We start from the raw sequence: 27,335 nt of genomic DNA on the forward strand, positions 1-27,335 counted from the left end.
AATCCCGGCCTTTAATACTCCGAATTTCTTTTTTTTTCAATAAAGAATCATTCTCCTGCTTTGAAGCCTTTCAATTTGTTTCAACTTTCAGCCTGAAAGTCAAGTGCAATTCAAACCAATACTAGAATCTGCTATTCCAGAATAATATTGCTTAAACTGTACCTGACCAAACCTGGTGACTGTACCTACTGCCTGAATTTTATGTGTTTTGCGACAATGTGCGGGTCAAAAGGTTCTTTCACCACTTTTTCTCCCTGATGTTAATGCCACTCGTTGGTTTAGCTCTACAGTTGCCAGGTCGGTGGATTATTGTAAATGTTTAAAGGACTTTTCGATCAATTCTTTAGAATCGCCCGATGAGACGTCTGTAGAGCACGAGTCTGAAGATGATCTAAGTGCCTCAAGGACCTCTCTTGAGAGACAATCACCTCATCGTGGCAATACCACAATGCACGTTTGCTGGCACAGAAACACTAGTGTTTCAATGGTGGATTATAGCATTGCTGTGGAGGTACAAGCCATCTCAACTCAAAACTGTACATCTGAATCTCTTTGCGATGTGACACATGCAGAGTTTTATTAAGAAGAAGTCAATGAGTTCCGTGACCGTTAAGATAAGTCTTGTCTCCAACTCCACGCTTTCAAAATTCTGACGAGCAATGAGTTCCAGGCTCAAAACGCCGGGGGGGAAAGGTGATTTAATTGAGGTGTTCAAAAAATTGGATAGAGTAAATTGAGAGAAACTGTTTCCAACTGGAACGATGGGTCGGTAACCAGAGGATACAGGTTTAAGGTAATTGGCAAAAGAAGCAGAGGGGGGAGATGAGGAGACATATTTTTTTACGCAGCGAGTTGTTGTGATGTGGAACGTGCTGCCTGAAAGACCAGGGTTAGCAGGTTCAATAATAACTTTCAAAAGGGAATTGGATAAATACTTGAAAAGGGAAAAAAAATGCAGGACTTTGGGGAAAGAACAGAGGAGCGGGACTAATTGAATAGCTCCTTCAAGCAGACATGATGGGCTGAATGGCCTCCTTCTGTGCTGTATGGTTCTATGAGCTGCTGTAGTCCCCTTTATCTCCACCGCAATTTTGCCAAGGTAACACTCGCGGACTGGGAGAAGCTTGGAAGGATTTTCCTGCCAAGAACTTGTGCCAAAGTTTTGTGTTTTGTTCAAAATAGGGGTCCCCTTTCACTCTGGGTGAACAGTCATCTCAGACTAACATGTCATGGGTTGACCAGACAATGCAAGTTGTGTGGCTACCATCATCTTAAGTACCTGAAGAGTGACAATGCAAATATTATCAATAGAATTGAAGGACCATAAATAAGATTCAAACTTTAGAAAAATATGTTACAGAAACTTAATTGGACAAGTCATATATAATACAGTGGCTGCAAGAGCAGGTCAGAGGCTGGGAATTCTGCACTGAGTAACGCGCCTCCTGACTCCACAAAGCCTGTCCACCATCTACCTGGCACAAGTCATGAGTTGCCTGGACAAGTGCAGCTCCAAAAACACTCAAGAATCTCAGCGCCACCCAGGACAAAGCAGCCCACTTGATCAGCACCCCATCCACCAACTTAAACACTCACTCCCTCTGTTGCACAGTGTGTACCATCCACAAGGTGCACTGCAGCAACTCATCATCGATCCTTCAAGAGCACTTTCCAAACCCACGACCACTACCACCCAGAAGGACACTTGGGAACACCACCACCTGGAAGTTCCCCTCCAAGCCACTCACCATCCTGACTTGGAAATATATTGGCCGTTCCTTCACTGTCACTGGATCAAAATCCTGGAACTCCCTCCCTAACAGCACTGTGGGTGTACCTACAGCTCACCACCACCTTCTCAAGGGCAATTAGGGATGGGCAACAAATGCTGGCCCAGCCAGCGACCCCCACGTCCCAAGGATGAACAAAAGAGGAGCTCTATTACTTGTCAGAATTTTCAAAGTTTGCAGATACTAAATTAGTCTGGAAATGTCCTTTATTGCTAGGATTTAGACTGACACAGAGCTCAGAGAGTTTTAAAAATGATCAGGAGTAGATTTGGAAAAAAGAAATTAACACAGCAAATTATAAGGGAAGCAAGTATGGATCTATGTTACGATATGGTTTGCAACTTGCTAAACGCTGATAATTCCAGTTGGCCAACACTGCTGGGGCTTATACAAGAGCAAAATAATGCAAATGCTGCAATTCCGAGATAAAAATTTTTTAAATGCTGGAAATGCTCAGCAGGTTGGTTGGAGGCTGCGGAGAGGGAAACAGTTAACGTGCTGCTTTTTAATGTGTCACCGCCAGGTGTGTTTTTGGTGGGAGCTGGTGGTGGGGGGGGAGGAGGTGCTATGTAACATAGGGCCCACCACCTGCCTCCCAACCATACCCGAGCTCACCCCCGTAAGACAGGGGTGGAGGTGGGGGCTGCCATATTTAGATGGATAATTGACCCTGATGTTACGCTGCCATAAAACGTTTGACGTGGGCAGTCAAGTGGGAGTTGGGCAGCAGATTTTTTTAATGAATTCTGGAAAGGGCGGGAAGGAAGAGGGGTTCTATCTTCGGGAGCTGCCCTTTGCAGATCGGGGGAGACAGCCCCCACTAAGATAGAAGCCCCCTTTTTCCTACCCTCCTCCTAGTTTAAACCCATTGCCCCCAATACCCAACCCCCTCCCTGATCTGCCCAAACCCACCCTTCCCAAGACCCAAACTTACCTGTTTCCGGGGATCCATTGGGCTGCCATCTTGTCCCTCTTGCAGTCCCGGCCGTACTCACTAATGCGCTGTTGGTGCTGCCGGGTCTGACAGAGCTGCTGGCCAATCGGATTGGCCGACAGCTCCCGAAGGGGGGATGTCCTCCCCAGTGTGGGGCAGAGATCCCACGCTGCCCCGGCTTGGATCACCCCCAGCGCTTTTTGGCCATGGGCTGGGTCAGTGTGGAGCGGGCTGGGTCAGTGTGGAGCGGGTCAGTGTGGAGCGGGTCAGTGTGGAGCGGGTCAGTGTGGAGCGGGCTGGGTCAGTGTGGAGCGGGTCAGTGTGGAGCGGGTCAGTGTGGAGCGGGTCAGTGTGGAGTGGGTCAGTGTGGAGAGGGTCAGTGTGGAGCGGGTCAGTGTGGAGCGGGTCAGTGTGGAGTGGGTCAGTGTGGAGCGGGTCAGTGTGGAGCGGGTCAGTGTGGAGTGGGCTGGGCTGGGCTGGTGTGGAGCGGGTCAGTGTGGAGCGGGTCAGTGTGGAGCGGGTCAGTGTGGAGCGGGTCAGTGTGGAGTGGGCTGGGTCAGTGTGGAGCGGGTCAGTGTGGAGCGGGTCAGTGTGGAGCGGGTCAGTGTGGAGTGGGCTGGGTCAGTGTGGAGCGGGTCAGTGTGGAGCGGGTCAGTGTGGAGCGGGTCAGTGTGGAGCGGGCTGGGTCAGTGTGGAGCGGGTCAGTGTGGAGCGGGTCAGTGTGGAGCGGGTCAGTGTGGAGCGGGCTGGGTCAGTGTGGAGCGGGTCAGTGTGGAGCGGGTCAGTGTAGAGCGGGTCAGTGTAGAGCGGGCTGGGCTGGGTCAGTGTGGAGCGGGTCAGTGTGGAGCGGGTCAGTGTGGAGCGGGTCAGTGTGGAGCGGGTCAGTGTGGTGCGGGTCAGTGTGGAGCGGGTCAGTGTGGAGCGGGTCAGTGTGGTGCGGGTCAGTGTGGAGCGGGTCAGTGTGGAGCGGGTCAGTGTGGAGCGGGTCAGTGTGGAGCGGGTCAGTGTGGAGTGGGCTGGGTCAGTGTGGAGCGGGTCAGTGTGGAGCGGGTCAGTGTGGAGCGGGTCAGTGTGGAGCGGGCTGGGTCAGTGTGGAGCGGGTCAGTGTGGAGCGGGTCAGTGTGGAGCGGGTCAGTGTGGAGCGGGCTGGGCTGGGTCAGTGTGGAGCGGGTCAGTGTGGAGCGGGTCAGTGTAGAGCGGGCTGGGCTGGGTCAGTGTGGAGCGGGTCAGTGTGGAGCGGGTCAGTGTGGAGCGGGTCAGTGTGGAGCGGGTCAGTGTGGTGCGGGTCAGTGTGGAGCGGGTCAGTGTGGAGCGGGTCAGTGTGGAGCGGGTCAGTGTGGAGTGGGCTGGGTCAGTGTGGAGCGGGTCAGTGTGGAGCGGGTCAGTGTGGAGCGGGTCAGTGTGGAGCGGGCTGGGTCAGTGTGGAGCGGGTCAGTGTGGAGCGGGTTGGGTCAGTGTGGAGCGGGTCAGTGTGGAGCGGGTCAGTGTGGAGCGGGTCAGTGTGGAGAGGGTCAGTGTGGAGCGGGTCAGTGTGGAGCGGGTCAGTGTGGAGCGGGTCAGTGTGGAGCGGGCTGGGTCAGTGTGGAGTGGGTCAGTGTGGAGCGGGTCAGTGTGGAGCGGGTCAGTGTGGAGCGGGTCAGTGTGGAGTGGGTCAGTGTGGAGCGGGTCAGTGTGGAGCGGGTCAGTGTGGAGCGGGTCAGTGTGGAGCGGGTCAGTGTGGAGTGGGCTGGGTCAGTGTGGAGCGGGTCAGTGTGGAGCGGGTCAGTGTGGAGCGGGTCAGTGTGGAGCGGGCTGGGTCAGTGTGGAGTGGGTCAGTGTGGAGCGGGTCAGTGTGGAGCGGGTTGGGTCAGTGTGGAGCGGGTCAGTGTGGAGCGGGTCAGTGTGGAGCTGGGTCAGTGTGGAGCGGGTCAGTGTGGAGCGGGTCAGTGTGGAGCGGGTCAGTGTGGAGCGGGTCAGTGTGGAGCGGGCTGGGTCAGTGTGGAGCGGGTCAGTGTGGAGCGGGTCAGTGTGGAGCGGGTCAGTGTGGAGTGGGCTGGGTCAGTGTGGAGCGGGTCAGTGTGGAGCGGGTCAGTGTGGAGCGGGTCAGTGTGGAGCGGGTCAGTGTGGAGCGGGTCAGTGTGGAGTTGTCTGGGCCGGTGTGGAGCGAGTCAGTGTGGAGCGGGTCAGTGTGGAGCGAGCTGGTGTGGAGCGGGTCAGTGTGGAGCGGGTTGGGCCGGTGTGGAGCGGGTCAGTGTGGAGCGAGCTGGTGTAGAGCGGGTCAGTGTGGAGCGGGTCAGTGTGGAGCGGGCTGGGCTGGGCTGGTGTGGAGCGGGTCAGTGTGGAGCGGGTCAGTGTAGAGCGGGCTGGGCTGGGCTGGTGTGGAGCGGGTCAGTGTGGAGCGGGTCAGTGTAGAGCGGGCTGGGCTGGGCTGGTGTGGAGCGGGTCAGTGTGGAGCGGGTCAGTGTGGAGCGGGTCAGTGTGGAGTGGGTCAGTGTGGAGCGGGTCAGTGTGGAGCGGGTCAGTGTGGAGCGAGCTGGTGTGGAGCGGGTCAGTGTGGAGCGGGTTGGGCCGGTGTGGAGCGGGTCAGTGTGGAGCGAGCTGGTGTAGAGCGGGTCAGTGTGGAGCGGGTCAGTGTGGAGCAGGCTGGGCTGGGCTGGTGTGGAGCGGGTCAGTGTGGAGCGGGTCAGTGTGGAGCGGGTCAGTGTGGAGCGGGCTGGGTCAGTGTGGAGCGGGTCAGTGTGGAGTGGGCTGGGTCAGTGTGGAGCGGTTCAGTGTGGAGCGGGTCAGTGTGGAGCGGGTCAGTGTGGAGCGGGTCAGTGTGGAGCGGGTCAGTGTGGAGCGAGCTGGTGTAGAGCGGGTCAGTGTGGAGCGGGTCAGTGTGGAGCAGGCTGGGCTGGGCTGGTGTGGAGCGGGTCAGTGTGGAGCGGGTCAGTGTAGAGCGGGCTGGGCTGGGCTGGTGTGGAGCGGGTCAGTGTGGAGTGGGTCAGTGTGGAGTGGGCTGGGTCAGTGTGGAGCGGGTCAGTGTGGAGCGGGCTGGGTCAGTGTGGAGCGGGTCAGTGTGGAGCGAGCTGGTGTGGAGCGGGTCAGCTCCATGCGACTCCTCTCCCGGTGGGATGAGCGCTCCATCCCCCGGTAATATTTAGCCCAACGTTTCAGGTCGGGGTGACCGTTATCATTATTTTACAACTTGTTGACACTGTCAACCTCAAACCGTTTCTGTGCCTTGACCAATATGTTTGGTGTGGGGATTATGGACAACCAGTGATTCAGGTTTCCCCTCCAATTGCTTTTGTTTTCACCCTTGGGTTCTATCCCTTAATGCTCTTATTTGATCGTTCAGTGTCGATCCCTAATGGTATCATTGTGACAACAGGGCCTTTCTGGTCATCCCAACCTGAAACGTTAACCCTGTTTCGCTGTCCACAGATACTGCCAGAGCTGCTGACTGTTTCCAGCATTTTCTGTTTTATTTTACAGTCGGGGGGGCTTAAACATCTGTGGATGGAGAGGAGGGTAATTGTTTACCAATATGGGTAAACTCCAAAATTTGCCTGTGAGGCGAGGATGCATCCAATAAACTTGGGCTGTTTCTGTTTAAACAATGGAGCCAACGTAAAGTAATTCTCTGATCCTCTGAACTCAGCTCTAATAATTAATGTCCCAGGGACCAAATAAACAGCTTGGTAAATAATGAATTCAGTTGGAAGGAATCCCTGTCTCTCTGCCTGCCTGAAGATTCTGGTTTTTGTGGGATTCAAGTCATCATTTAGGATCCACTTACTTCATTTTTCCCTCCTTGGGGAGAACCTTCTCCTGCTTTCTGGATACACACTGGTGTATGTCCTTTGTGTCACATTTTATTTGTTCTTCCCACACATTAGTGAAGTAAGTCTCTCTGCCAAACACCTGAAACTGCTGTACCCTCTGATATCCTTCTTTATGGCTCCTCCACAGTACCTCACCATACCTGTTTCTGTCCTTCTCTGGCTAAACCAATGTTGTTTTAAGAATAATGTGACTTCTTCTTTAGACTGAGAATATGCTATTTATTAACAGGCTGGTTTGTTTTAAAGGGTAACAGGTTGATGAGTTTCTGAACTGCTTATTCTTTATTTAATTATTCTGAATGTTAGCCATAGAGTTATACAGCACAGAAACAGGCCCTTCGGCCCATCGTGTCCGTGTCAGCCATCAAGCACCTATCCAATCTAATCCCATTTTCCAGCACTTGGCCCATAGCCCTGTGTGCTATAGCGTTTCAAGTGCTCACCTAAATACTTCTTAAGTTTGTTTGTTTCCCATTCATCCAGTCAAAACATTCTCACTAACCAACAACAACTTATGCTTATATAGCACCTTTAACGTAATAAAACATCCCAAGGTGCTTCACAGGAGTATGGCAAAACGAAGCATGAGACCGAGCCACATGAAGAGATATCAGGTCAGATGATCGATAGCTTGGCCACAGAGGTAGGTTTTTGAGGGAGCGACTTAAAGGAAGAAAGTGATGCGGAGAGGCGTAGGGAGGGAATTCCAGTGCTTGGGGCCTAGGCAAGTCATGGCAGAGGCACCCACGGCGGAGTGACTAAAATTGAGAATGCAGAAGAGAGCAGAATTAGGAGCGCAGATACCAGGGTTTTAGGGCTGGAGAAGATTACAGAGTTAAGGAGGGGAGAGGTCATGGAGAGATTTGAAAACAAGGAGAATTTTAAAATCTTAACCAGGAGCCAGTGTAGGTCAGCGAGGAATAGAGGTGATAAAGCGAGACAATTGCCAGGGCATCTTTCTCAGGGAAATAATGTCATGATAGACCGTTAGTCCATGTATAACCCTCCTTTTAAATATAAATACACATTGAAGCATTATCTTCTGTCCTGTCCTGTTCTGTCTGTCGTGATTAGGTGCTAGAAACTACTGCTGGTGGTTTCAACAGATGCAATGTTTAAAATATTATTTTCACTTCCTTCAGTCCGCTCACTTAATGGGGGTGTTAACACAACACAGCTGTTGAAGAATTAGGATTAGAATCGGGCATTCACTTGCTGACTTTACTGCGTGGGCCTGATATTGGTCTTTAAAAAAAATGAAGCAGGTTTGATAGGGTAGACACGAGAGAAGGTGTTTCCGTCTGTGTGGGGGAGAGACAGAGCCAAGTTAGGAGTTATAAATGTAAGATAGTCATGAATATTCCCAATAAGGAGGCACTTCTTCACCCAGAGAGTGGTGAGAATGTGGAACTCCCTGCCACATGGAACAGGTGAGATGAATGGCACAGGCCGGCTTAAGCAGAAAAGGATAAATAAAAGGAAAGAGGAGAATGCTGAAAAGAGTTAGATGAAGAGAGGTGGGAGGACGCTCGTGTGGACTATAAATACCAGTTGGACTGAATGGCCTGTTTCTGTGCTGTAAACTTCTATGTATTGTTGGCAGAAATTTCTAGCCTTGTGCATGGCACAGACCTGGCAGCTCATATGCAACAAATCATTAATGACGTCGGCCTTTTGCATTGCTTTTTAAAAAGAAAATCACATAAACAGATCGAAGTCTTGAATAAATCCTTAAGGTAAAATTGGTTTGGCTCCTTTTTAAAGCGTTTTCTTTTTCAGGCATCCTGTCAAGATCTAACTCTTCTCCTTGTTGCACAGATGGACATGTTTGTGTGCATGTTACAAATAGGGTTGCCAACTCTCATTGGCCGTATTCCTGGAGATGTCATCGCCTGATCTGCGGTTTGCCACCACCATGATCCCACCCCACCCCAACACCATTGGTCAGCCAACATGTGACACCCGGCCCTCCCACGGCCAATCAAAATGCAAACCCACTCTTCATTACCTGATTGGATGATTGTCAACTTCAGTCTTATCTCCCCAATTCCACTGGATTTTTTTTTATAATACATGCAATAAGCAAAAGTTCTCAACGAAATGTTTTCTTTAAAAGAAACACACCAATTGTTATTTCTTTCTTTCTTGAGTTTGCTCGTAGCGGTGCCCCTGGAGACCAACTTTCAATCCCTGAACACTCCAGGACAATTCTGGAGGGTTGGCAACCCAACGTACAACTCATTTACAAAACTGTTTGTCTTCTCCTTACTCCCTGCATCGTTTACAGTCTGTCTCTGTCTTCTCTCCCTTTGTTCTTACTGTCTTGCTGGTGTGATAGAAGAAGTCGCCACTATTAGTGACTCTGCCTCCTCTCTCCCCTCTGGACTGATCAATAATCACCGGCCTCTTGCCATATCTCATGTCTGCTGGTACCGAGTGCAGAGTCTCTCCTTTTATGATTACTTCAGGATTATCGAGGTAACAGTAAAAAATAAATTAAGCCGGCCAGCTGCCGTGCACTTGGATTTAGCAAACGAGGCTGTAATTAAATTGCAAAATCTTTCTTTTGCTAACTTTTGAAACATGCTGTAATGGCTTGTCCTGTCAAATCACAACTGGAAGCTCAATTACACAGTCAGGCTGAATTTAAATTGCCCACTAATTAACTTTTGGCTTTAAGCAAGAGGCCGGATATCGGTTTGTGGAAATGCGAGGAATTTAAATTCAGTCGTACCTCACGGAATGAAAGCAGCATTTTATATGGACTGCAATACCGTTTACTAATATAATTCATAACTGACCTGCCGGGCGGGGTTCAAAGTGCAGCAGCAACAACAACCTTTATTTATATAGCACCTTTAACATAACAAAATGCCCCAAGTGCTTCACAGGAGCATTAGAGAAACAAATTATGACACCAAGTCACATAAGGATATATTAGGGCAGTTGACAAATGCTTGGTCAAAGCAGAAGGTTTTAACATGTGCCTTTCGGGAGGCCATTTGGCCCATCAAGTCTGCACTGGCTCTCTGAAAGAGCATTCCATCTAGTCCCACTCCCCTGCCTTATTCCCGTAACCTTGCACATTCTCTCTTTTCAGGTAGCAATCCAATCCCCTTTTGAATACCTCGATCAAACCTGCCTCCACCACCCTTTCAGGAAGTTTGTTCCAGACTCCAACCAACCACCCTCTGGGTGAAAAAATTTTTCCTCGCATCACGGTTACTCCTTTTATCAATTATTTTGAATCTATGCCCTCTAGTTCTTGATGTTCTCTTGAATGGGAACAGCTCCTCACTATTTACCCTGTCTGTACCCCTCAGGATCTTGACTACCTCTCCTCTCAGCCTTCTTTTCTCCAAGGGAAAGAGTCCCAACCTCTCCGATCTATCCTCATAGCCACAGTTTTTTATCCCGGGAATCATTCTTGTGAGTCTCCTCTGTAGCCTCCCCAATTTTGTAGCCTTCACACCCTTCCTCAAGTATGGTACCCAGAAGGAAAAAGAGAGGCAGAGAGGTGTAGGGAGGGAATTCCAGAGCTCCCGACTTAGGTAGCTGAAGGCACGTTTACAAGTAGTGGAGTGATAAAGAACAGTAGTAAGTTACATCAGGATTCCCACTGGTTTCAGAATGTGACACATCCTCTCATTGAAAAATCAAAGTGCTATATTTTTCTGGGTCAGTTTGAATTCTTTCTACAAATGTGATTAATACTTCAACTTATATTGGTTATAATTTTTTTTTTTTTACTCTTTGATTGAATGTGGGTGTCGCTGGCAAGGCCAGCATTTGTTGCCCATTTCTAATTGCCCCTGGAACTGAGAGGCTTGCGAGGCCATTTCAGGGGGCAGTTAAGAGTCAACCACATTGCTGTGGGTCTGGAGTCACGTGAAGGCCGGACCGGGTAAGGACGGCAGATTTCCTTCCCTGAAGGACATTAGTGAACCAGATGGGTTTTTACGACAATCGATGATAGTTTCAAGGTCACCGTTACTGAGACCAGCTTTCAGTTCCAAATTTTTATCAATTGAATTTAAATTCCACCAGCTGGTTTGGTGGGATTTGAATCCGTGTCCCCGGAGCGTTAGCCTGGGCCTCTCGATTATTACATTTTAAAATGTCAAATGGCCCATTACACAGCATGTAGATATTTGCAGTAACATATCACTGTATAGGGACTTTCAGAATGTTAAATGAGAAAACAGGTTAGCTTTATAAATATTCCAGTTTGACTGACATTCTGACAACCATATATTTTCTGTGATGGGAGAACGTATTCTAGCTGAAGGCTTCTCTCCTTCAGTTAGACGCTGTGAAAACATAGAATCCTACAGCAGGGAAGGAGACCATTCGACCCATCATGCCTCTGCTGGCACTTTGAGCACACTGTATAATTAGTCCCACTCCCCGATGCCCATTAACTCTGCAATTTTCTCCCCTCCAAGTTTACGGCCATTCCCCTTTTGAAAGTTGCCATTGAATCTGCCTCTGCCCTTCCCAGATCACAACAACTCACTGCGTAAAAACATCCTTCTTTTCTTCCCCCTGCTCCTTTGCCAATTATTTTGAATTTGTGCCCTCTGTTTACTGAGTGCCCCCCTGCCACTGGAACCAGTTCCTCCCTAACTACTCCAGCAAAACCCCTTATAACTTTAAACCTCTACTAAATCTCCCGTTAATCTTCTCCGGTCTAAGGCCGGGACTTTCTGTCCCCGCCTGGCGGGGGGGCGGGGGGAATGTGGCGGGCCAGCCGAAAGCTTTTGGTGGGGACCAGACAATCCCAGCTGCGGGCAGGGCCCAAAAATCTCAGCCTATGAAGAAAATTCCCAGTGGAACAGTCTATATACTTCTTCCCTTTTCTAATCTTTCCCATCCTCCTTGATCCGTTCTGTCTTTTAAGGCCGACAATTTCCTGCTGATAAGATGATTGATTGCTCATGACACTGGACGGTGAGAGAGAGGTTTATCTTTCTCCTTCCGTTTCCCATAACCTAAAAACCTTTCATATCGTCATTAGAGTCATAGAGGTCTACAGCATGGAAAAAGGCCCTTCGGCCCATCATCATCATCATTATGGCCACCACTTTCGGGAAAAATAAACTTAATAACTTTGCTTTATTTATTTATGATCTTTGCCAGTTGTAAAACTTCCTGTATGTCTCTCTGAAATTCAACGGCTAAAAATTCAACTCCTTATCTATCTCCTCATGCAAATTCCTATTCACACTGTTTCTACTGGCATCCCATCTTAGCTCGCCCATCTCCACTTCAAAATGCCTGCTTTTACAGCTTAGCCGTTTGATGATTTAAACCTTGCAGTCTGACTGTCTTCAGTTTAATTAAATTAGTCACACACACCCAACAAACACACACACACACACAGCTCCCATAAGCCTGCTTCACAGTATCCCGAAGTAATATTGAAAAAAAAAAATTTCCTTTACACGATGATTTTTCTCCTATGTTCTGCTCACCGCGATGCCCTGGAGATTGGTCTTTAATTCTTGGGGCGTCCAGGGCAATCCTGGGGCATTGGCGACCCTCATCAAGAGTCATGGCCTTAACCCTAGGCAGAATGGTCTAGACTCTAGAGTCAAGTTAGGCTGGGTTTAAACCACACCAGTTTAAGCATTATTAAACCAAAGCAGGTCCATTTCACAGCAAAACTCAGCATAACCCAAACCTTAGTTATAATCTAGAGAATTAGAAATTATTCATTCATAAGTTTAATTTCTTGTGTCATATTCTGTTGGGTGTCTCACGTAGTATTTCATAATAAGTGTTTCCCCTTTAACGCGATTGATAGTAAAATAGGTTAATGTTATTTCAACACTGGCGACATTCTAAAGGGGGTGCAGGGGAAGAGGGACCTGGGTGTATACTCTTTTGAGTAGCAATTAAAACAAATGAACAAATAATCAAATGATCTGCCCCTTAAAGTGCGACGTGGGTGTATATGTGCCCAAGTCTTGGAGGTGCCAGGACAGGTGAAGAGCGTGCATAATAAAGCATATGGTACCCTAGGCTCTATTAGTAGTTGCATAGAGTGTAATAGCAAGATGGTTATGTTAAAATTGTATAAAAGACTGGGTTGGCCTCAGCTGGAGTACGGTGTCCAGTTCTGGGCACCACACTTGAGGAAGGATGTGAAGGCATTAGAGAGGGTGCAGAAAAGACTCACGAGAATGGTTCCGGGGATGAGGAACTTCTGTTATGTAGATAGATTAGAGAAGTGGGGACTCTTTTCCATGGAGAAGGGAGAGTTGAGAAGAGATTTAATAGAGGTTTTCAAAATCATGAGGGGCCTGGATAGAGTAGCTAGGGAGAAGCTGTTCCCAATGGTGGAAGGATCAAGAACGAGAGGGCAAGGATTTAAAGTAATTGGAAAAAGAATCAACGGAGACATGAGGAGAAACGTTTCACGCAGCAGGTGGTTAAGGCCTGGAATGCACTCCCTCAGAGTATGGTGGAGGCAGGTTCAATCTCAGCATTCAAGAGGGAATTGGATTATCACCTGAAAGGAAGAATATGTAGGGCTTCGGGGAGAAGGCTGGGGAATGGCACTAGAAGAATTGCTCGTTCAGAGAGCTGGTGCAGACATGACGGGCCAAATGGCCTCCTCCTGTGCTGTAACCATTCTGTGATTCTGGGATAGTAGATTGGTCATTTAAAAAGTTGTCATCTGATGACTGTGCATGTATAGACCCATGGGAGAAGGTTGATATAAAGACGATGTTTCCACTTGTAGGTGAGCCCAAGATAAGGGACCTTCAGCATGGGCTTGTCACTAATAAATCCAATTGACTTTTAGCTACCACATGGAGCAGTTGAGGTGAATAATATAGATACATTTAAGAGGAAACTAGAAAAACAGGAGAAAATTAAAAAGATATGTTGAAGGGAATGTCCACCATCTATAAGGCACAAGTCAGGAGTGTGATGGAATACTCCCGACTTGCCTGGATGAGTGCAGCTCCCACAACACTGAAGAAGCTTGACACCGTCCAGGACAGAGCAGTCCGTTTGATTGGCACCACATCCAAAAACATTCACTCCCTCCACACCGATGCACAGCAGCAGCAGTGTGCACCATCTACAAGATGTGCTGCAGGAATTCACCAAGACTCCTTAGACTGCACCTTCCAAACCCATGACCGCTACCATCTAGAAGGACAAGGGCAGCAGATAGATGGGAACACCACCACCTGGAAGTTCCCCTCCAAGTCACTCACAATCCTGACTTGGAAATATATCGCCGTTCCTTAACAGTCGCTGGATCAAAATCTTGGGACTCCCTTCCTAACAGCACTGTGGGTGTACCTACACCACATGGACTGCAGCAGTTCAAGAAGGCAGCTCACCACCACCTTCTCAAGGGCAACTAGGGATGGGCAATAAATGCTGGCCCAGCCAACGTAGCCCACATACCTTGAATGTATTTTTAAAAAAGAAAGAATGAGACGAGGTAGGTGGGAGGGGGCTTGTCAGGACCATAAACACCAGCATAGACCAGTTGGGCCAAATGGCCTGTTTCTGTTCTGTAAAATTCCACATAATATATTCCATTGCAAAGCACTGGATTTTGATCAGAATTAGGTTTCCTGGTTGGTTTTTGGGATATTCATGGATTCCACCTCCTCACACCAATCCGCAAGTTAGCAGACTCCTCATTGCCTAACTGGATAAAATCAGACTAGAAATGCTGAAGAGAACTCTATTGCCACCCCATTTGGGATCCTCTAATGTTAATAATCCAGTTATAGTCTGGAAAGTCAGAGCCATAGGTCACATCTTCAGGCCAAAAGTGAAGGCAAATTCACAGTTGCGGCCATGGTACAAAGTAATTGAAAACATAAGCGAAAAATTGAAAGCTGTATCATTTGAAAGCCAAATGGAATCTTGACCATCAATCAAAAAATATGGCTGAGTTTCTTTAGCTTGAATCCAGTAGAGTGAGCCAGAAACTCTGGCATTTTAAATCTAAGTGAATTTAATGAGAACAGACTGTGTATCATGATTTTTTTTTTATTCATTCATGGGATGTGGGCATTGCTGGCAAGGTCAGAATTTATTGCCCATCCCTAATTGCCGTTGAGAAGGTGGTGGTGAGCTGCCTTCTTAAACTGCTGCAGTCCATGTGGTGTAGGTACACACACAGTGCCCGTTAGGGAGGGAGTTCCAGGATTTTGACCCAACAGAGAAGGAACAGCCGATATATTTCCACGTCAGGATGGTGAGTGGCTTGGAGGGGAACTTCCAGCTGGTGGTGTTCCCATGTGTCTGCTGCCCTTGCTCCTCTATGATACAGGTTGCGGGTTTGGAAGGTGCTGTCAAAGGTGCCTTAGTGAGGAGCCTTACGGATGCAAAATAGGGCTGGATACATCGACAATGCAGAAAAATGATGTGGAAAGGGGCTAGGATACATGGTCTTAAATAATTTTTAAAAAGGACGTGATTTTCCAGTCCCACCAGCTGCAGCCATCATCGTGAGTGTGAGGGAAAAATTTGGAGAGCAGCCAAAAGTCAATTGACCTTTGGCCGCTCTCCAAATTTTCTCCTGCCTGCAACGACACCCGCCATTGGCAGGACCAGGAAATCCAGGCCAAGTTTATATCATTAAATATTTCATGGTTTGCTTGTTAAGGATGTTTAATGGGACACCTTTTAAGAGTCATCTCAGTTACTTTTTTTACTTTATTTTTACTTTTTTTACTTAATAACTTACGTAAGCAAATATGTTAATTGAGCAAATAATGGCCGTCAAAATCTAACTATCCAAAACTATTCCAAATGTGAAACTAAGAAGCTGCTTCAATTTGTACACACGACAGCTGACAACACGCTAACATGAACAAGCAATGTTGATCACATTCGAAGGCACAGCACAGTCCTTTGGCGACAGTTAAGGAAGTAAATATGAAAGCCCCAAGGTTGTAAAGTGAGGTTCTAGTCAGTTTAAATGGGATCTAACCCTATGAAGGCTTCTGCGGAATATGGAGAGTTTCTGCGTTATTGGGTGGCAGCATGCAGGCAGTGTCATAGAAATAGTACAAGGCAATGGCCATTCTGAACAAATAAGGAGTCCCAGTAACAGAGCATGAAGGTTTGCAAGGGTATCAGATCAAAATGAAGCTTCTTAATAACAGAGAGATGGCCACTAATGTCGAATGCCTTCAACTGGCAAAAGTATGAACAAATAAATATGTTCTTCACATGCTTAGGATCATCCAATAATATTTCTTTAGCATGAGTTGGGACTGGAGAGCAATTATTTGCCACAAGCCTTCGTTCAGCTTTTTTTTATTTTGGTGAATTCTCATTTTACTGTCTTCCCCTTCAAGAAACACTCGCAATTCGCCCAAGGTCTTCAGAGACTTGAATTCATATATCGTCTAGCAATTGACATTAAGGGTTGCCAATTCTTCTTGGATGCATTCCTGGAAATTGCCTCCCTCCAACTGTCCCCACCCCCTCCACCCCCCCACAGCCCAATCAGATAGCCTTTCCCCATTCATGTCTCCAAAATAATTATACCTGAGTAAGCAAGTGTTCAGAGGAAATTAGAAAAAAAATTAAGCCATTCTGTCAGTGATGGTTCACTATGCTGTTTGCTGGCTGCTGCACCTAGATTAATCTTCAATTCCTCGGGACTCCAGGACAATCCTGGAGGGTTGGCAACCTTGACCAACATCTTTGGGAGCAAGTCTTCCTTTGCTTAAACAAAATCACTAGCGGGCTGTACTTTAACCTTCCTGGTCTTTTTTTCATTGTTTGTAATATCTCTTTTGCGATCGCCTTGCAGCATTATATGTCAACTTAATATTTGTGGTCTCTTCCCATCTCAGAATCAGCTGTCTGGAAACCTGCTGAGAAAGTTCAAAAACAGCAATGGCTGGCAAAAGCTTTGGGTGGTTTTTACCAATTTCTGCCTCTTTTTCTACAAATCGCACCAGGTGAGTCACACAGCTAAGTAAACAAGTATTCATAGAGTTATAGAGTCACAGAGGTCTACAGCACAGAAAAAGGCCCTTCGGCCCATCGAGTCTGCGCTGGTCAAACAAGTACCTAACTATTCTAATCCCATTTCCCAGCACTAGGCCCATAGCCTTGTATGCCATGGCATCACAAGCGCACATCCAAATACTTCTTAAGCGTTATGAGGGTTTCTGTCTCTACCATCCTCTCAGGCAGTGAGTTCCAGATTCTCACCACCCTCTGGGTGAAAAAATTCTTCCTCACATCCTCTCTAAACCTTCTGCCCCTTACTTTAACTCTATGCCCCCTGGTTATTGATCCCTCCATCAAGGGGAAAAGTTCGCTCCTGTCTATCCTATCTATGTCCCTCATAATTTTATACACCTCAACCATGTCCCCCCTCAGTTTCCTCTGATCCAGGGAAAGTAACCCCAGTCTATCCAATCTCTCCTCATAACTAAAACTCTCCAGCCCAGGCAACATCCTGGTAAATCTCCTCTGCACTCTCTCTAGTACAATCACATCCTTCCTATAATGCAGATTTCAGAACTGCACGCAATACTCTAGCTGTGGCCTGACCAGCGTTTTATACAGTTCCAGCATAACCTCCCTGCTCTTATATTCTATGCCTCGGCTAATAAAGGCAAGTATCCCATATGCCTTCTTAATCACCTTATCTACCTGTCCCGCTACCTTAAGGGACTGGTGGACATGTACACCAAGGTCCCCCTGATCCTTGGTACTTCCAAGGGTCCTACCATTCATCGTGTATTCCCGTGCCTTGTTTGTCCTGCCCAAGTGCATCACCTCACACTTATCTGATTAAATTCCATTTGCCACTGATCGGCCCATCTGACCAGCCTGTCTGTATCCTCCTGTAATCTGAGGCTATCCTCCTCACTATTTACCACCCCACCATTCTTCGTGTAATCCGCAAACTCACTGATCAATCCTCCTACATTCAAGTCTAAATCGTTTATATATACCACAGACAGCAAGGGACCCAACACCGATCCCTGTGGAACCCCACTGGTCACAGGCATCCAGTCACAAAAACACCCCTCGACCATCACCCTCTGCTTCCTGCCACTCAGCCAATTCTGGATCCAATTTGCCAAATTGCCTTGGACCCCATGGGCTCTTACCTTCATTATCAGTCCCCCATGTGGGACCTTATCAAAAGCCTTGCTGAAGTCCAAGTAGACTACGTCAAATGCATTGCCCTCATCTAGACACCTGGTCAACTCTTCAAAAAATTCAATCAAATTGGTCAGACATGACCTCCCCTTAACAAAACCATGCTGACTGTCCTTGATTAATCCCTGCCTCTCCAAGTGCAGATTAATTCTGTCCCTCAGAATTGCTTCCAATAGTTTCCTCGCCACTGAGGTTAGACTGACTGGCCTGTGGTTCCCTGGTTTATCCCTTCCTCTCTTCTTGAATAACGGTACCACATTGGCTGTCCTCCAGTCCTCTGGCACCTCTCCTGTGGTCAGAGAGGCATTGAAAATTATTGCCAGCGCCCCTGCTATCTCCTCCCTTGCCTCACTCAACAGCCTGGGATACATTTCATCCGGGCCTGGACATTTATCTACTTTTAAGCCTGCCAGACCACTTGGAACCTCCTCCCTTTCTATGCTAATTTTTAAAATTATACCTCAGTTCTTCTGCCTGATTTCCATACCCACGTCGTCCCTCTCACTTGTGAACACCGACACAAAGTATTCATTTAGAACCCTACCTACGTCTTCCGGCTCCACACACAAATTACCACTATGGTCCTTAATGGGCCCTACTCTTTCCCTAGTTATCCTCTTACTCTTAATGTACTTGTAAAATAACTTTGGATTTTCCTTTATTTTACCTACTAATGTTTTTTCATGCCCACTTTTTGCTCTCCTAATTTCCTTTTTATGTTCCCCCCTACACATTCTATACTCCTCCAGGGCTTCCACTGTTTTGAGCCCTCGGTATCTGCCATAAGCCTCCCTTTTTCTCTTTATCTAATCCTGTATATCCCTCGACATCCAGGGTTCCCTGGATTTGTTGGTCCCACCCTTTGTCTTTACTGGAATATGTTGGCCCTGTACTCTCCCTATTTCCTTCTTGAATGAGTCACACTGCTCTGATGCAGATTTACCTAAAAGTAGCTGCTCCCAGTCCACTCTGGCCAAATCATATCTAATCTTCTTAAAATCGGCCTTCCCCTATTTAGAACTCTGATTTCTGGTCCATCCTTGTCCTTTTCCATAACAACCTTGAATCTAACGGAGTTATGATCACTATCTGCAAAATGCTCCCCCACTGATACCTCTACCACTTGCCCAGCTTCATTCCCTGAAATTAAGTCCAGGACCGCCCCCTCTCTTGTCAGACTTTCTACATACTGGCTTAGAAAGCTCTCCTGGATGCATTATAAGAATTCTGCTCCCTCTAAATCTATCACACTATGACTAACCCAGTTAATGTTGTTGGGGAAGTTGGAATTCTCCACTATTACTACCCTATTATTTTTACACTTCTCCGAAATTTGCCTACATATCTGCTCTTCTATTTCTCTCTGACTGTCTGGGGGCCTATAGTACACTCCCAGCAATGTGATTGCTCCTTTTTTGTTTTTAAGTTTTAAAGTTTTATTCATAGGATTGAATGTGCAGCATTCAAGGATATTGTCTTGACATCCTATTTACAACAGTGACTGCAATATTACAATTATGTCATTGGCCTTGAACACACTGTGGGATGTCCTGAGCTGGCAAAATGTGCTATATAAAAGTGAAATCTCTAAATATAAAAGGCATTTAAATTACTTTTTGTAGATCCCTGTTTTATTCACCTATATCAAGACCAATTCTGAAATTGAGGTTCTTTTTCCCAAGATTTCAGATAAAGGTTGCTTCCCCATTTTCTTATAGGAGGGTATTAGGCTTAATCCTATAGAAGATAAATGTGTGATTTAATTAAGGGGTTGAAGATGATAAAAGGATTTGATAGGGTCGACAGAGAGAAATTATTTTCTCTGGTGGGGGGGTGGTGGGAGGAGTCCAGAACAAGGGAGCAGAATCTTAAAATTGGAGCCAGGCCGTTCAGGGATGATGTCAGGAAGCACTTCTTCACACAAAGGGGAGTAGAAATCGCTCCCCCTGTTGAGGCTAGCGGGTCAATTGAAAATTGATAGATTTTGGTTAGGATTAAAGGTATCGAGGCTGATGTATCCAAGACAGGTAGATGGAGTTAGGATTATGGGTCGGCCATGATCTGACTTAACGGTGGAATAGGCTCGAGAGGCTGGGTGTTTTGAGTTGCCGTCCTCAACAACTTCTGCATTCCACTGACACTCTCATGTACAAATAAAGGTGCCTGCAATAAATTTGATGTAAACTGAGATGTCACATCAGGTGCGACTGTACCCTTAGGATGGTCAGCGTAGCAAGGGTTAATGTGGGACTGGAGAACAGTACCACCTGCGGCATGGCGACCAGTGGAGTACGCGAGTCAGTGTGAAGTGGAGGATTATTAAATCCACGCCAACATCCTGCAAGTTTATTCAAAAAACATCAAAGCAAAAAATAAAATCAAGGCTGTGGAACACAGCATTCCCCAGAAAGAAAAAAAGACTCAGGATTTCCCAACGTGCTCAACAGCCAATGAGGTATTTTTGAAGTGTAGCCAACGTTTTAATGTAGGAAACGCAGCAGCCAATTTGCGCACAGCAAGCTCCCACAAACAGCATTGTCTTAATGACCAGTTAATTTATTTTCGTGCTGTTGGTTGAGGGATAAATATTGGCCAGGACACCGGGGAGAACTCCCCTGTTCTTCTTTGAAATTGTGCCGTGGGACATCCACCTGAGAGAGCAGACAGGGCTTCAGTTTAACATCTCATCCAAAAAGACTAAAACATCTAACAGCAATAAAAATTCATGAGGAAACTCAATTTGATGACCATTTTTTGTGCATGATTGGGAACCTGATTTAAGCTATCACTTGAACATTGGAACTATGAACATATGAAATAGGAGCAGAGGTTGGCCCCTCAAGCCAGCTCTGCCATTCAATAAGATGATGGCTGACCTGTTTGTGTTTTGAATTCCACGTTCCTATCTAACCTCAACAACCTTTGATTCCCTTGCCTGACAGGAATCTGTCTACCTCCACCTCGAAAATATTCAATGACCCAGCCTCCACCGCCTCCTGAGGCAGAGTGTTCCAAAGTCGCACAACCCTCTGAGAGAAAAAAATTCTCCTCATCTCTGTCCTAAAAGGGTAACCCCTAATTTTAAAACACTGCCCCCTAGTTCTGGACTCACCCACAAGAGGAAACATCCTTTCCACATCCACCTTGTGTCAAGGCCGTTCAGCATCTCATGGACAAAAAGAATAAAAAACGTTGTCTTTCTTTGTGTGATTGTCTTTCTGATTGTCTCGTAATCTGTAATGCTTTCTACCTGCCCAATCTTGTTCTGTTTGTTTTTCCCTCTTTCTTTTCCTTGTTCTCTCTCCTTCGGTCTATATCTCCACGGTTTTCTCTCCCTCCAAAATGTAAACTTTGGATTTCATTGGCCTGATTATCTCCTTGGAGACAGGAAACAGGAGCTGGGTCTTATTTTGTGTCAGAAATTCCCTCCCCTGCCTGAAACTAACTGAAGTTCAGATTTTCCTGGGGGTGAGCGTTTAATTGGTATGGAGATGGGTCTCCTGTCTAATTAAAGCTGGTGGCGACAGAATGGAGGCAGGTTTCAGACACCCAGGGCAGCCATCACTCAGGCTGCTGGTCACCCTGAGGGAGAGAGTTTGTGCCAAAGCTTGTCACTGTACCACAGGGAAGGGAGATGCCTTAGGTGAGCCAGAGGACCATGAGGGAGCGGAGGGAAGCCCTCTTCCTGAAGGGTGACAGCAGGGGCACCCCTCAATTCAGTGTCATCTCCACTGCCACCAATTCATCCTCCTGTCTTACCTCCTGCTCCTTTCCTGATGAGCTGTCCCCTCACTGTCCTCAAGGTCCACTGCCCTCTGTTGTGGCGAGCACAGCAGACCACCACAATGTCCGAGACCCTTTCTGGAAGGTATTTCAGGGCACCGCCAGACCGCACCAGGTACTAGGCGCTGTGCCCTCTGAACTTGCGATGCCCCATCAGTTCTGACCCTGATATATTGTCCAGCATTGGTAAAGAGGGCACCTGTCACCTGGGTGATGCACCCATGTGCAGCCGCCTATGAGATGCTGCGGAGGTCTGCACTGACAAGGGCACAGATGCCCATGACCATCTGTCTAGGGAGTCGCAGTCTCTTTGGCACTGGATCTCAGTCATCTACAGGTCTCTTTGTCTCTGCCTGTAGACCCTGTGCTCAGAGTAGTGCCTCCTCTCTTTCAGGCTACCCTCCCCCTCTCCTCTGGCCTCCTGATGCTCTTCCTGTGCAGGCTGCTGCTCCTCACCTCCAGTGGCCTTGATTTCTGAGGGTGCAGCCCTCATTTCCACCAGCACTCTTCCTGGTCTTAAACTTCTGATAGCCAGTCGGTGAAAGATGAGACTGGAGCCAATGTTTAGATTTATTCACAGAGTCAAACATGACAAGTATATATCTCCTAACTCAACTGCACCACAGTGTCAGTGTCTCTTTATATCTGCTCAAGTAACAACTTATCAATGCTCTCCACCTGCATATAGTTAATATAATTGATATACAAATAACATCTGGTGTTCAAGTCCAAACAGCTGTGCCCACTGCTCCAATACCCACACAAAACCCGGAGTGTGACAACCCCTTGACATTTAACTTCAGAGGGTTAAGCCCTTTACCCTATTAAAAGCATTTTACTTACCTTTTTTAAAACTCTTTCTGCCTCCACAACTTGCCCCAGACATGGTCCTCCCCTCCCTTCAGCTGATCAGATTCCGACAGCTGCTAAACCCCAACGCCCCTCAGGGAAAATTACGGGAAACAGGTTTTTAATAAAGCCCGCAACAAGATTAATTGGCCCCGTTGTAGGTGCGCTCCCCCCTTGCCATCCGGTGGGAAATTCGGGGAGGGGCGGAGAGGGAAGTGGGACTTCCGCCATTTTTTTTCCAGCCAGCCTCCGCTTGGACCTAATCGAGCCCGGGAAAATCCGACCCCGTGCTTCCGAACAAAATCCTGGAAGTTGTCTTTGGTGATGTGTTGTTTGTTTCCCAGAGGGAAAATATTTTTGTACGCTGCCTCTGACTACGCTGTGGATCTTTCCTTAGGATAATCATCCACTAGCTAGCTTGCCATTGCTGGGCTATTCCGTCACCATTCCTGCAGAGTCTGACAATATCCACAAGGACTATGTCTTCAAGCTACAGTTCAAGTCACATGTGTATTTCTTCAGGGCTGAAAGTGAATATACGTTTGAAAGGTGAGGAATTTCTGTTAATGGTTTTGAAGTGAGCTCATTATATCACGTACCTGGTGTGAATGTCTGTAGATTAAATCGCTAACTCAGAACTATCTGCTGATTATATACTCCAGCTAATCCCTTCATTTAATGAATTGCTCTTGTACATTTGTGTGGATTTACATAGTACGTGCAGCACAGAAACTGACCATTCAATCTGCGTTTATGCTCCACATGAGCCTCCTCCCATCCCTCTTCATCTCACTCTATCAGCATACCCTATTCATTTTTCCCTTGTGTGTTTATCTAACTTCCCCTAGATGTGCTGTGCATATAAAAACTAACTAAGCTTGGAACACTGGGTTACAATAATGGGATGCCAGCAGTTCTTAAAAATGGGTGACTCGAGAGCTATTTAGCGTATCCCTATGTTCCTCATCAGTTGCTATTTACCAAGGAGGAAAATTAGCTGAGAACACCCTAATTGTTCCTCCAAGATTCCAGAATAAGACACAACAATAGGGTAAGTATCTGCTGCTGGTACTAATGCTAATAAGTGACACATTTTGCTGTAATGCATGAATAGTGAGGTTTGTTACCACAACCAATTTTAATGTCCTTTCCTAGTTGCACTGAGAAGTTGCTGAGTTACTTCCCTGAGCTGCTGCCATTATTACACTGATGGGGCGCACAAGGGCAGCAGACACATGGGAACACACCACCTCCAAGCCACACACCATTCTGACTTGGAAATATATCGCCGTTCCTTCACTGTCGCTGGGTCAAAATCCTGAAACTCCCTCCCTAACAGCACTGTGGGTGTACCTACACCACATGGACTGCAGCAATTCTAGAAGGCAGCTCACCACCACCTTCTCAAGGGGCAACTGGGGATGGGCAATAAATGCTGGCCTAGCCAGCGACGCCCACATCCCATAAATGAATAAGATAAAGAGCCCATGATGGATTTCAGTTGGGAATTCCAGGATTTTGACTCAGCTTATGATGTTGCCTCCCAAAAGAGAAACATCTGTCCATCTGGAACCCTCACTTTGGCACTTTAGGATTTGACTTTTTAGAACGCTCTCTTCACTTACTGACAGATCGCCAAATGTGTCCAACTTGTCGATTTCCCTGTCCTCTATTGGCTTCTGCTCTTCAACACACCGATTTCAAAATATTTGGTTTCCTTTCTAAATGACGTGGCAGCATGTGTCAGAGTTAGGATGTTGTTGAGGCGATAGTGTTCCTATGGCACCGACACTCTTATCATTCTCGGTGGTAGATCTTTGCGGGAATGGTGCTGCCTCAGGGTAGATACGATACATTATGGCCACAGCTGAGTTGCCGGTGGGGAAGATGAACATTGAGTCCATTAGTTCATCATGATTTGTCCCTGGGTGATGTTGTGCTTCTTGAGTGTTGTTGCAACTGCATCCATCCAGGTTAAGTATTATCCCACACTGTTGACTTATGGTGACCCATAATCGCTACCCAACCTCTCTGCTGTGCCCCTGCATCCACAGTGCTAATATAGCTGGTTCCAGTTAAGCTTTGAGTAAATGGCTCCCTCCAAGATGTCAATGGTGCAAGGCTCAGTGACGGTGATGCCATTAAGGTGAGAAGGTGTTTGGTGCTTTTGCCTGTAGGGGATGGTTAATACTTATTTAGCATGGAATTACCCTCAATTTGTCAGCCCAAACCTGGGATGCTGATGTCTGGCATAAGCTACTCCATTATGAAAGGGATTCAGAGGAATTTGGGTGTTCTTGTGTAAGAATGAAAGAAAGTTAATGTGCAAGTTTAGCAAACAATTAGGAAGGTAATAATATGTTGGCCTTTATTGCAAGGGGTTAGAGTATAAGAGTGAGGAAGTCTTGCTGAAATTGTATCGGGCTTTAGAGAGACCACGCCTGAAGTACTGTGTAGAGTTTTGGTCTCCTTACCTAAGGAAGGATATACTTGCTTTAGAGGGGCTGCAACAAAGGACCACTAGGTCAGTAGCTATCTGGGGTGAAGTCCCATGTGGAGAAATTGAATTGACTGGACTTATATTCTCTGAGGTTTAGAAGATTGAAAGATGCTCTCATTGAAACATATAAAATTCTTAGAGCGTTCAACAGGGTAGATGCTGTAAGGCTGTTTCCCCTGTCTGGAGAACATAAAACTAGTGGTCATAGTCTCAGGATAAGGGGATGGCCATTTAGAACTGAGAGGAGGAGAAATTTCTTCACTCAGAGGATTGTGAATCTTTGGAACTTTCTCCCTCAGAGAGCTGTGGATGGTCAGTCATTGAGTATATTCAAGACAGAGAGTGATAGGGGGGATAGTACAGGAAAATGGAGTTGGAGCAGAAGATCAGCCATGATCTTATTGAATTGTGGAGAAGGCTCGCTGGGGGCCGCATGGCCTACTCCTGCTCCTGCTTCTTATGTTCTTATGTAGAAGTTGTGAGTGGAGCTGCACCCTGTAGAACCATCAGTGAATAGCCCTCTCCCTTACTCTGAGAAGGAAGTTCATCGATGGTTTTACTTCATAGGAAGAGCGAGAAAAAATGTGAGGAATGGAAAAATAGGCTTGAATTATATGTTCATTTTAAAAGCAGCAATGATTAAATTGAGGGTTAATAGCCTTAAATTCTAATTAGTTATCTAATCCTTGTACATCGTTGAAAAGAATAATCTCTGGATGCTGTTACAGTAAGTAACATGGTCCTAGTACTGAATATATTTTTGAAGCAGGAGAAAGTGGCACATCAGATAAGGTTTGGAAACATTATGGTGCTTCATTTTTACTCTTACCTGAGATGTGCGCATGACTTGTTATCCATCCCTAATTGCCCTTGAACTGAGTGGCTTGCCAGGCCATTGCAGAGGGCAGTTAAGACTCAGCCACATTGCTGTGGGTCTGGAGTCACATGTAGGCCAGACCAGGTAAGGACGGCAGATTTCCTTCCCTAAAGGACATTAATGAACCACATCAGTTTTTACAAATCTTACAGAGTGTATCTTTATATTCCAGGTTTATTAATTGAATTTAAATCCCACCAGTGCTGTGGTGGGATTTGAACCCATGTCCCCAAAGGATTAGCCTGGGCTTCAGCCCAATGACATTCCCACCATGCCTCTATCTCCCCCAGATTTTGGGAAGCCAGATGTGCATTTTGACTCCTAGTTTTGAATCCCAGACGGGAATGCCTCCTGTGATAAATGATTTTCCATTCCACACCTTGCCTCACAAGAATGGTTCACTGGAACAAAACCTTCAAGAGTTGCCACTTCCATTCAATACTATTTAAATTTCTTATTTTGGCCGAAGAATTTCCATCACTCGTTCCAATTGAAGTTGGTCATCCTTGTGGTCAAAGCCCTCCATGGCCTTGCCCCTCCCTCTCTCTTCAATCACCTCCAGTGCTATACAAGCCCTCCGAGATATCCGTGCTCCTCCAGTTCTGGCATCTTTGCTCATCCCTGATTTCTTTCATTCCTCCATTGGCGGCTGTGCCTTCAGTTTCCTCGGCTCCAAAGCTCAGGATTTCTCTCTCTAGCCGTCTCCCTCTGCCTGCCTCTCCCCTCGTTTCAATCGCTCCTTGAAGCCTACCTCTTTGATCACAGGCCCTGACATCGCCCGATCCAGCTCAGTCCCAAATTTTGTTTGATAATTGCTCCTGTGAAGCGCCTTGGGGTTTTTTTTTTAAACTGCTTTAAAGGCGCTATGCAAATGCAAGTTGTTGCTCGTTACGCGCATTTTAACCTTCATTCACCACTTTTCCCTTAACAGATGGATGGAAGTGATAAGGAGTGCCACCAGTTCTGCCACACGTACTCGCCTATTAAGCCGCAAGGAGTCTCACGCTTATTGATCACAAGGGGGATGAAGCATCTTCTCACCACCTCCAGCTTCAGTTATCACATGGCCTTTTTGGCTCGTTGACCGGAATTCTTTAAAAAAAAATACACATTTATGAGGATGCTGAATACCTAAACCTAAAAAAATAAAAATAGAAACCCGCGCTGATACAGCAATTCAATCTATTTTAGGATTACCAAAACTGAAATGTGCATGTTTTTAATCTCTTCTGCTGCCCTTGCCCCATGAGCCTCAGTTTATTCCAGGATGAGGGCGTAGTATGTTCTGCCCACAGTTCAGATGAGTTTGTACGCACTATATATATATATATATAAAAAAAACCCCACCAATATTGTGTAAAGTTTAGACCTGTACAGGAGAGTTTGAAAGAATGCATCTCTAATTCAGTTCTAGAATTTCAATGTCCCAATCTCTTTGCCCCATGCATTTTCCTGAAACACTAATACAAGCGTAAACTGTATTCGGCGAATTAATCACTGGTATGCATTTTAAAGGATTCGGTTGTATTGTAGGCGGCACTAATGTTTTGAGTGGAATACGTGATCGACAATTCTTTAGACCAATATGGTTTAGGTACTGATTAATACAGACTTTGACAATCAA

General features: G+C 46.7%; 1 protein-coding gene across 1 annotated transcript in view; it reads left to right on the top strand.

Annotated features, from left to right (window-relative positions):
- The window catches only part of farp1 (FERM, RhoGEF (ARHGEF) and pleckstrin domain protein 1 (chondrocyte-derived)), a 265,170-nt gene extending 237,835 nt beyond the window's left edge, over window positions 1–27,335 (top strand). The window contains exons 24-27 of the mRNA XM_078546027.1: window positions 348–511; window positions 16,376–16,483; window positions 22,732–22,883; window positions 26,643–27,335. Coding sequence (XP_078402153.1) covers window positions 348–511; window positions 16,376–16,483; window positions 22,732–22,883; window positions 26,643–26,724 — 506 coding nt within the window. The 3' untranslated portion in view covers window positions 26,725–27,335. The remainder of the gene's footprint in view (window positions 1–347; window positions 512–16,375; window positions 16,484–22,731; window positions 22,884–26,642) is intronic.

This window comes from Cetorhinus maximus, chromosome 7 (genome assembly GCF_964194155.1).
Source record: "Cetorhinus maximus chromosome 7, sCetMax3.hap1.1, whole genome shotgun sequence".
NCBI lineage: Eukaryota > Metazoa > Chordata > Chondrichthyes > Lamniformes > Cetorhinidae > Cetorhinus > Cetorhinus maximus.